The 12,258-nt window shown below is 33.1% G+C and overlaps 1 protein-coding gene across 1 annotated transcript; it reads right to left on the minus strand.

Moving 5' to 3' along the window:
- Window positions 1-2,038: 2,038 nt before the first annotated feature.
- On the minus strand, window positions 2,039-2,977 carry LOC101150528 (olfactory receptor 6C3-like). The gene has a single exon (XM_004053299.1). It carries the CDS (start codon window positions 2,975-2,977, stop codon window positions 2,039-2,041), a length of 939 nt encoding a protein of 312 aa, XP_004053347.1.
- Window positions 2,978-12,258: the final 9,281 nt, after the last annotated feature.

The following is a 12,258-nucleotide window of genomic DNA, read 5'->3' on the forward strand; positions in this document are numbered from 1 at the left end:
CAGCAGGTGAAGATAGTATTATTCTATTAACCCAAATGGCTAGCACATACTTGCAACCTAGTTGCTTTAAAAAATATTTTTAGAATAATATATGAATGAATTTTCATAATCATATAAGAATTGGGAAGAATTTACATTTGGGAGATTCTTATTCTGTTTATAGAAAACATACAGATATTGAGTTAGAAAAAATAGTGCATGCATAATCACTTTAAGCATCAATTATTTACCAGATATTATTTGCCAGATCAATTATTTATCAATTATTTACCAAATCAATTATTTACCAGATGTTATCTTAGGATATTCAATATTTATTAATTGTTATGGTTTTTCTGTTTGCTTGTGCATGGATTTAAAATGAGAAATAAAACTCAGTGTTTTCTGGATGCAAACTAAAAGTGCTTGAAACTGTTTGGCATTTTCTAGAAATCTAGGACATGGTTATATACATATAACTTCTTTCAAATAGACTTGGAGCATAATAGATATGGCAGGGTACACAGGTCAAACTGAGTGGAAGATCAATTCATGATTCATGATACCGATCAGAGCCACAGAGAGCTACTATGGAGAGTTTTGTCACTGCTTGGAGACCATCATCATCTTATTCCCAGTAACTTTTTAAAATCAGGAAACAATGCCATTCGTTATAGCACACAAAGTAATGAAGAAAGATAATGTCACTAAGGTGACAGCTGAGGATTTTTTATATGCTTGTGATTGTAGAGCTAAAATGAACCCATATTTAGTAATTATTGTGAAATTGGAAATAATTCTGCTAAGAGAAAAGTCAGGAAAACTGAAATTCTATCTTTGATCATGGTAACATTACTTGACCTATAGGCAGTTTAGATCCAAATTGTTGCATTTGTCGAATTAAATTTAATTGTGTGTTTTTTTTTCTCACTAGAATTTTGGAAAACTTGGGATAAGAGTCATCTTTTTTCATCACTACATCCACAATATGTGTCATAAGATACATAAGTATAACCTGAATGAATTAATGGTACATTAGAAAGTCCTTTAACAATTTAACATGAACTATTAATTATTACAAATGAAAGTCAGTGTATAATACTGTCTATGGGGTTTTGTAAAATGCTATTGTTTATGACTTGTGTAGTGCAAAGTAGAGATGTAGAACACTATCACAGCAGATTTCATTTCGCTTCTCTACTTCCAGAAACTCTGAAGTTATTTCTGGATCCTCAGATCAAAACTCAGTTCTATAGAAAGTTGAACTCTCACCAGTTTACCATAATCCATGCATTTTCCTGATATTATTTTACATTTTCTGTTCTCTGGTTTTTGTTATTCATTTTTAGAGTTATTTAATCTACCTAAAAATACCTCTGAACAAGAGATAATAATAATTGTAGGTACCTCATAAAGTCGTTAGCAGGATTAAATGAGCCAATACGTAGAAAACAATTAAAATAGGCCTGCAATACGATAATTGCTAAAAAAACTTTATTTCTTCTTCTGCTCTCCTCCTCTTATTACTTTCATTATTATCATACTTATCATTAATATCATAAAAATGCTGTATACAAATGAGTTTCTAATGTTTTCAAACATTTACATGGATATTTATATTTTATTCTCAAACTCTTGGTGATTGTGAGTATTTGATTTGACAGAAATGCCAAGTAGGATCACATTTCCTAAGAACATTCATATCTAGTATCTGGTAAGAATGAATAGTTCCCAGGTCCACATCTATCGTGACACTTACATCATCAAACTAAATGCCTTAAGTCTCTTCCAAAGCTAACCACTCCTATTCAAAATCACAATCATTCACCCAGATTTTCTACTTCATCCAAATACACATGAATAAAATACTTTAATTTTCAGAAAACTATGAAGCAATATTCAGCTTTATCAAATTTATTGAATACAATGTGGTGGAAATTTTAATATGGAAATAAAAAATGCATGTTTAACTATAATGAAGGAAAGAGAGTGTTGAGAGGATATATATAATAGAAAGCATTTACTGTAACTTGGTCTTTTTAAAATCTTATTAATACTTTCATTTACCAGAGAAAAACATAACCTTTTGGATGGTGTCCTTAAAGGCTTGCTTCACTTGCTCGTTCCTCAGGGTGTATATAAATGGGTTCATCATAGGAGCAACGGAGGTATTGAGAATAGCTACTCCTTTGGTCAACGACGCTCTTTCTTTTGCAGAGGGATTAGCGTACATGAATATGCAGCTTCCATAGGAAATGGAAATGACAATCATGTGAGAGGAACATGTAGAAAATGCCTTTTTTCGCTGACTAGCAGAGGGGAGTTTCAAAATTGTCCTAATGATAAACATGTAGGATAGAATGATTAATGCCAAAGTGAAAAGCAGAATTACTATTGCAGAGTAAAAACCAATCACTTCTAGGAGCCATGTGTCTGAGCAGGATAATTGCAATAGGGGGAAATAGTCACAAGCAAAGTGATCAATGACATTGGAGCCACAGTAATCTAACTGGAGAAAAAGAATAACTGGGGGGAAGATATTTAAGAACCCTGCCAACCAAGCACAAAAGACAAGCAATATGCAGACTCTCTTGTTCATGATGGTCATATAATGAAGGGGTTTACAGATGGCCACATAACGATCATAGGACATGGCTGTTAGAAGGTAAAATTCAGTTATACCCATAAAGATGAAGAAAAACAACTGAGCTGTACAACTATTGTATGAAATAGTTTTGTCTCTGGTGATAATGGTGGCCAGAAATCTAGGGATACAGACAGTTGTAAAGGTTATTTCTAATACAGAAAAGTTCCTGAGGAAGAAGTACATGGGGGTCTGCAGATGGGAGTCCACCAAGGTGAGAGTGATGATGGTCAAATTTCCAGTGACACTTAATATGTACATGATAATTAAAAAGAGAAAAATCACAATCTGAAATTCTGGGTCATCTGATAGCCCTAGAAGAATGAATTCTGTGAGTACTGTGTAGTTTTTCATTGCTGATCTTTATTTTCCCCTTTAGAAGAGAAAATGTATGTTCCTCCTATAGAATGTTAAAAAAAAATAAAACTGTTGAAGATAGGCATAGTATTTTTAAAATATACATAATTGATGAATAATCTATAAAATTTTAAGAGTTCCCCATTAGCAGTTTCCAATCTGCCTTTCATTCAAGTAACAAATATTATTAGAAGTTAAATATCAGTCTTTCTTCACTGAAAATACATTATTACAGGCCATAAATAAAAAATTATGATGCTAACATTTAAACAGAAGCCACTTCTTCTAATATTTCTTCAAAACTAATCTTCCAGTTACTTAAATCAACCTGGAATGCAGCACAATCTAAATATAGAGTTTAAAAATTTACGGATGTTATTTAGTTCTATCTTGAAATGTCGTATTTTGAGAAACTCAGTCTCACATAGGTTAGGAAACTTTCATGAGGTTAAACAACTAGTCACCATAGAAAACCATCTCACTTTAGAAACATAATGCATGTCTATTCATGGGAATGTTTTGCTGGCATTGTCTCCTGGTATTACTTATGGGATTGGTTGATGCTATCACCTTCCCTGATCCACTTTTTTTTTTCTTTTTTTAGTAAAAAGATGAGAAGAACAATAAAGGAAAACTTCTGTTGCTAAAACAAATAATTGCCTAAAAACATTTTAATTAATATAATACACAATTTTTTTTTGTTTTGTAGTTTTTTTCTTTTTTAAACAATATCGCTATAGCAAAAAAACAAGTGGATGGTCAAAATAACACTTAATGGGAAATAGGTATTTCAAATAGTAAATGCCTTTTTAAAATCCTATTTCTATCACAGCATAACATCTAAACTTATTTAGAAAAATGAACAAACCAAAAGTTACTGCTGTGTTTCTGCTTTGGGACTACATTTATAGTCTTCTCAGTAATAAACAACTATACAACTTTTATTATTGTAAGGGCTATAAGTCCCCAATCATACACGCAAATAATCTTTTAAAACATGTAAGTGGAATAATATGTATTAAATTTAAAAGTAACAAACTTACTTACTCCTTGGTTTTTCTCAATAATTTTATCTCAAATTTCACCATCTAGCTTTCTTAAATAACCATATAATTTCAGAGCTGGAAAATTTATTTATCAATTGATTTGGTTTCTTTTGTACTTATAAAACAAATGTGGTTATTTTTCATGGCTTTTAGACATTACAGTTCTCCCCTAGACTAGAAATATTTGACCCACAATACCCTTAATTCCTGATATTGTAAAATTGTTGGAACATTTTATTATATTATAATGAATTCCTGCTTTTCCTCTCTCTCACACAAGATCCATTTATAAACACAGTTATACCTGGATTGACTAGTAAAGTAGTCTTCCATTTTCTCCTTTCCATGTAATACACAAACACTTGTTAAAACATTCTTCTTTGAATTTATGAAAACATTTTAAAAAATATTTTAAAACCTTATAATTATATATTCATAAAATCTAATTCATACTTCCCTTAGGCTTCAGACAATTTTACATTTTCCTGAAAATTCTGATTTGAGCAATAGAAAATAAAGAATATCCCTCCCTATGTATGCTATACAAATGGAGTTAGACTTATTTTATGTGTCTTTCTGGTTGGCTCATGGGAATTCATTATGTAAGCAAAGTGTGCCAAGGTGAGGCATCAGTAAAAAATACAGATGAATCACTGGTATTAGACATTTTGTAAATATTGATAAGAAAGTATAAAAACATAATTATTAATGTAAATGAGGCAAATATATAAACCACACGTGACAATGAATGTATGAAACTTTGATTTAGAATTTGATTCTTCTGCAATTGTAATAATCCATACATTTCTTCCAGAAAATCTGGACCTATCTTCAGGAGAATTAACATACTTACATAAGCGTATCTCTTGAATTTTGGCAACCCAGAAAAGAGACTTTTCTGTTTCACTATGAGATGGTAGAAAACACGGCTTTGGATTTCCAGTATGACTTAATTGTCTTCTGAAATGGACAATAGTAAGGTCCTACCAGGAGCTTTATCCCTGTATTGGTCCTTTGAATTTTTTTTTTTTTTTTAGATGGAGTCTCGATCTGTTGCCCAGGCTGGAGTGCAGAGTGGCGCGATCTCAGCTCACTGCAAGCTCTGCCTCCCGGGTTCACGCCATTCTCCTGCCTCAGCCTCCCGAGCAGCTGGGACTACAGGTTCCCGCCACCGCACACGGCTAATTTTTTTGTATTTTTAGTAGAGATGGGGTTTCACCGTGATAGCCAGGATGGTCTGGATCTCCTGACCTCGTGATCCGCCCACCTCAGCCTCCCAAAGTGCTAGGATTACAGGCATGAGTCACCGTGCCTGTCCGGTCCTTTGAATTTAGAGAAACCCTTCCCAAGTCCCACTACCAATGTCAGAGCAATATTTGCTAAAAGTTGCATTTATTTGACTATTACTAAAAAGAAAAAAAAAAAACAGATACTGGCAAGAAGAGGGAGAAAACGGAATGCTTCTTAACTGTTGGTGGGGATGTAAATTAGTGCAACCCCTATCGAAAACAATATGGAGACTTATCAATGAACTAAAAATAGAGCTACCATTTCATCCAGCAATCCCACTTCTGAGTGCGCAAAGGAAAATAAACCATTAAATAAAAAAGATATTTGCATTCATTTGTTCATCACAACACTATTTACAACAGCAGAGTCATGGAATCAATCTAAGTGTCCATCAACAGATGGTTGATAAAGAAAATATGGTATATATATGTATAAATTATATACCATGGAATACTACTCAGCCATAAAAAGAATAAAATAATGTCTTTTGCAGCAACATGGATAGAACTGGAGGCCATTATCCTAAGTAACATAACTCAGAAGTAGAAAGTCAAACGCCATGTGTTCTCACTTATAAGTGGAAGTTAAACAATGGGTACACACTAACATACAGAGTGCAATAATATAATCTGGTTGAATGCAAAAGGCTTCATAAAAATCAGTTTCAACTTTTCTCAGATTTTACCTTAGAGATTATTACTTTGGAATTGTCTTATGACATTCCTATAATTAGTACAGAATTGTTGCCTTGGAGTCCTCAGGGGGGAAAAATGACTTTTAATTTTTTTTCTAACAGAAATCGGTGAATTTGAATCCCAAGTCGGACCAAAGCACTGACAAGTGTGAATGAGAACAATAAGTAAAAATAGTAATCATCCAAATTACTCTCAAAATCTGTAGGTTTTCAGATATGTTCTATTTATACTCCAAGTGTCTCTATTTGTTAACTAGCTATCTATAGTTGAAGATGATTTTTAACTTAAAAAACAGAAGTTCTCCTGAAAAGTAGGACATTAAGATGTTCTTATGAAAACCATAACAATATTAATTTGTGGGACTAATGGAGCAACCTATGGGTTTTGGATTATAAATGTAATTTAGCTACATACAATATTGTGACTTTGAACAAATTACTTAATATCTCTGAATTTTAGTTTTTTTATTTTTTAAATGAAAATAATATTTCATGGAGCCCCTTATTGTGAGGAAAATTTTAAATATAAAGTAAAAATAAATTATACATAATTTTAAAGTATGGTTGATCCTTGAACAACATGTGTTTTACTTGCACAGGTCTACTTCTATATGAACTTTTTTCAATAACTGTATTGGGAAAACTTTTGGAGATTTGCAACAATTTAAAAAAACTTGCAGATAAACTACGTAGCCTAGAAATATGAGACCCATGTGAAGTGTCACTAGTGACGGTGGAAATGCCCCCAAAAGGTAGAAAAAAATCATGACATTGCAAGAAAAACTTGAATTGCTTAATATGTACCAGAGATTGAAGTCTGCAGCTGTGGTGGCCCACTATTTCAAAATAAATAATCCAGTGTAAGGACCATTGTAAAAAATGAAATAAGGAAATTAACCGAAGAAGCAGTTTCTGCTGATCAAGAGGCCATAGACAAATTCCCAAGCACTATTAAGAAAATCATTGAGGAGAAAGGACATTTGCCCCTACAGTTTTTTTAATGCAGACAAAAGTGCATTGTTCTAGAAAAAATTTTTCACAAAGGGCACTTATTAGGAAGAGAAATGAGCACCAGGATTTAAGGCAAGAAGGGAAGACTAACTCTAATTTTTGTGCAAATCCAGTTGGATTTATGATCAGAACCGCTCTTGTTTATAAAGCCTCCAATCCCTGATCCTTGAAAGAAAAAATAAACACCACCTGCCAGTTTTGGTTGTACAACCAGAAGGAGTGAACGAGAACTCTTTTTCTAGATTGGTTTCATAGTGCTTCATCTCTGAAGTCAGGAGGTACCTTGCCAGTAAGAGACTGCATTTTATAGTTCTTTTGATATTGGACAATACCCTTGGCCCCCCAAGCCCCATGAGTTCAATGCAGAAGGCACCAAAGTAATCTACTTGCCCCCAAACACAAATCTCCAATTCAGCCTTTAGGTTAGGGGTCATAAGGACCTTTAAAGCTCATTATTCATGGTACTCTATGGAAAGGATTGTCAATACTATAGAACTCTGAGAGAACATCATTAAAGCCTGAAAAGATCACACCACTTAAGATGCCATCATTATTACAGAAAAAGCTGTGAAAGCCATCAAGCCGAAAACAATAAATTCGTGCTGGAGAAAGCTCTGTCCAGATGTTGTGCATGACTTCACAGGATTTAAGACAGAAACAATCAAGAAAATCATGGAAGAGATTGTGGATATGGCAAAAAAAAAAAAAAAAAAAAAAAGAGGCGATGAAGGATTTCAAGATATGCATCTTGGAGAACTTCAAGAGCTAATAGACACCACTAAAAGAGAAAACAGGAGATAACTCAATGGAGATAAGTGCTCCCAAACCAGAGCCAGATGATAAGGAAGAAGATACAGAAGAAGCAGTGCCAGAAAACAAATTTACACTAGACAATCTGGCAGAAAGGTTCTGATTATTCAAGAATTCTTTTGACTTCTTTTATGACATGAACCTCTCTGTGATATGAACACTGAAACTAAAGCAAATGGCAGAAGGATTAATACTGGTGCTCTCAACACAGAAGCATTTAGATTCATAGAACAAGTTTTTGGAGATCTTCAAAGAGACTTAGACGCCCATGCAGTAAGAGTGGGAGACTTTAACATGCCACTGACAATATTAGATAGATCATAAAGACAAAAAATTAACAAAGATATTCAGAACCTGAACTCAGCACTGGATCAAATGGACCTGATATATATCTACAGTACTCTCTGCCCCAAAACAGCAGAATATACATTCTTCTCACTGCCACATGGCAAATACTCTAAAATAAATCACTTGTAAAATCAACTACAGACATAAAACGCTCCTCAGCAAATGCAAAATAACTGAAATCATAACAATCTCTCAGACTACGGTGCAATCAAATTAGAAATCAGGAGTGAGAAATTCACTCAAAACCATACAATTACATGGAAATTCAATAACCGGCTTCTGAATGACATGTGGATAAAAAATGAAGTTAAGGCAGAAATCAAGAAGTTCTGTGAAACTAATGAGAACACAGATACAACATACCACAACCTCTGAGACACAGCTACAACAGTGTTAATGGGAAAAGTTATAGCACTAAAGGTCCAAGTCAAAAATTAGAAGATTTCAAATTAACAACCTAACATCACAACTAAAATAAGTAGAGAACGAAGAGCAAACCGATTCCAAAGGTGGCAGAAGACAAGAAATAACCCAAATCAGACCTGAACTGAAGGAGACTGAGACATGAAAAACCACTCAAAAGATTAACAATCCAGGATATGGTTTTATGAGAAAATTAATAAAATAGACCACTAGTTAGACTAATAAAGAAGAAAAGAAAGAGGATTCAAAAAACACAGTGAGAAATGACAAGGGGGATATTACCACTGACCCCACAGAAATACAAACCATCAGAAATTATTATAAATACCTCTATGCACATAAACTATAAAATCTGGAAGAAATGGATGAATTCCTGGACACATATACCATCCCAAGACTGGATCAGGAAAAAATTGAATCCTTGGACTTACCAATAACAAGCTCTGAAATTGAGTAAGTAACAAATAGCTTACCAATGAAAAAAGCCCAGGACCAGGGAGATTCACAGCTGAATTCTCCCAGATGTACAAGGAAGAGCTGGTACCATTCCTCCTGAAACTATTCTAAAAAATTTAGGAGGGGGCACTACTCCCTAACTCCTTCTATGAGGCCAGCATCATCCTGATACTAAAACCTGGCAGAGACACAACTAAAAAAGAAAACTTCTGGCCAATATCCTTGATGTACATAAATGCAAAAATCATCAACAAAATACTGGCAAACCAAATCCAGCAGCACAGTAAGGCAGGTGGATCCCTTGAGCCGGGGAGTTCAAAACCAGACTGGGCAACATGGCGAAACCCTGTCTCTACCAAAAATAAAACATTAGCCGGGCGTGGTGGTTTGGGCACACCTGTATTCCCAGCTACTCAGGAGGCTGACGTGGGAGGATCGCTTGAGCCCAGGAGGCGAGGGTTGCAGTGAGCCGAGATCGTGACACTGCACTCCAGCCTGGGGGACAGAGTCAGACCCTGCCTGGAAAAAAAAAAAAAACCCAAAACCAAAACCAAAACCAAAACCAAAACCAAACCAATAACAACAGAAAAACCACCCTGCCTTGCATATAAGGGGGAGTTTCCTATATGTACTAGGCCATGAAACGTTCGTAAGTTTATGTGGAAAACGAGGCACAGAAAATAACTTTCTCAAGGAGACAAGAGTTTTTCCTGATAGCCAAAGTTCTTATTACAGGAGTAACTCAGCATGTTAGGGTAAAACACCCACATGATGAGAGTGAAAGCATCATTTTCCCAGTGAATCCATCTAGTCTTGATTCCTTATTGAGTAGCAAATTACCTTGGTCTACACCCAAATAAATGGGAATGAAGACACATTGTTTCAACATGAACTTAATTAGCACTGTTCTCCTTACTGTTAATATTTATTTTATCCGAAGATTTCATAGGCAACTTGATTGATGACTGCTTGCAAGGAGTACTGTCTCTACCTGTTAGGGAGGCAGTTCCACCTTCCCGACAGCCAAACAAAACCATGGACTTGCAACAAAATCTAAGACTTTCATCTCATAGCCTCTGCGCATACTAATGTTGCATTTGAATAACGTTTCTTAGTAAAAAAAAGTTTCCATGTATTTTGTAATTGATCTCACAATTAGAAAATAATATAAAAACTGAAGTATTAGCTTCAAAAAGCTAGCATGTCTAATTTTCTTAAGTTCTTACTGTTGGCAAATTGAAGGTCAAGCATCATAACTCAAAAATTCCACAAATGGTCCTCAACTCATTTAACCAAAGAGAAACGTGTTTCTCATTGCTTATACTTTGTTGGGTAATTGTAGATAAAAAGCCACAAAATTAAAATCTAATATTTTGATGGAACCAAAATTTACATATATGAACACTATTTTTTCTTTTTGCTAGAGTTGCACAGACCAAATATTATACTTATAAAAATATTTTAATGTAATGAAGTTGATCAGAATTACAGCTTTTGTTTGGATAAGCCAGGAGAGTTTAAAAGAATAAAATCTATTCATATCATTTATGTGACAACATTGATCAAGTCATTTAGCAACTGAAAAAATATGACTCTATATGTCATAAGAGTGCAAAGAAATAATTAAGTTTATGCACTTAGTAATATGTCTGACATTGTAAGTACTAACTGTTAGATCTGAGTGGTATGTCTATTTATCAGAGGCTTTCTGATATTGTATTTTTTTCTTTACCTGTTATCTTCATCATGGCTATCCTGACAGAAGAAAAAAATAACAATTATTCTAACTTCCTTATCAGTATATCTTTTCAAATTATTAATATTATCAATGTTGTAAGTCTATTATCATTTAGATATCTATACAATATGTATAGATTGTACATGTACATATCTATACAATGTATTCTTCATAGAGAATGTACGTATCTATACAATATATTCTTCATAGAGAATGTACATATCTACACAATATATTCTTCATAGAGATACAACACATAAAATTGCATTGTGGTCATCCATTTGCTTATGTTTTTCTCTCTTACTAGATCTGTGTGAGAGCAAGAACAAATCTTTTCAATCACTGAATCATTTCTTTATTAGATACATTTATAAATAAATAAGTGAATAAACAAATAAAAGGCACATGTGAAAGGTTCTTAAAATTATTTCAAATATAGGCACAGGTTAACTTTTAAAGTATCACAAATTCCTAAAGATTAAGTTCCTCAGAGATGTCTCCATGTTAATTGCTCATATTGGAAGACTTTGGTTTCCAGATCTTACCAGCAAATAGTTGAGACATAAAAGACTAAAAATTATTTGAAATATATTAAAATCTATAAAATTGAAGTTTTCATTATTTTACAAATACTTGAAAAATTTTTCTACATTTTACTTTGTAAGTTACAGCAGTATACAAATTTACAAATAAAGTGTGCTAGACCTAAAGTTTTTTTATCAACATCATTCGGGAGAACATGAGAGTAAAATTAACATTTGAAGATGGAATTCTCCGATAGTCCAGCCATTAATCAGTGACTTATACCTCAAGCCTAATGATTAATAATTGAATTGATATTAATATAATTTTAAAAATTACTGTGCTTTTAAAATTTATTCTTGTATTTTAAATAAGGAACTAAATTTACAAAGAAAATAAAAATGGCATGCACTAAATTTCATGAAGTAAAGCTCTACATTTAAAGTACAATGCAATAGAGCATAGTACCTCTAGGGACTGAATTTAATGAACATGAAAAAGAACATGTAGAGTCTAAAAGTGTTATGACATTATCAATATTTATCTTGAAAATACAGAAGAAATTAAAGTTTGAAACTACATTTGAAGTACAACATGATGACATATGTGCCTTTAAGGAACTCATACACAGAATTAAAATTACTATAGTAAAATTACTTTACTATAAAATCATACACAAGTTGAGTTTTAAATAAATGTATATAATTCCAGACAATTTTGTAAGGAAAATAAATTTTACTTTACTTTTAAGTAGGTCAATAAACAATGCAGTGGAGAAACTTGTATAGAAGTGGAAGAAATGGACTGGGAAAATATAAAATTAACTATAACATAGCATATAAAGAAACTAGGAGAGCAAGGATACTTACAGAGATATTGAGAAATTTCAAAATTTTGCTTAACTGTTTTTTTAGAGCGCTCTTTATTTTTGACCAAAAAT

The sequence above is a fragment of the Gorilla gorilla genome, chromosome 10 (assembly GCF_029281585.2).
Source record: "Gorilla gorilla gorilla isolate KB3781 chromosome 10, NHGRI_mGorGor1-v2.1_pri, whole genome shotgun sequence".
In the NCBI taxonomy this organism is placed as follows: domain Eukaryota; kingdom Metazoa; phylum Chordata; class Mammalia; order Primates; family Hominidae; genus Gorilla; species Gorilla gorilla.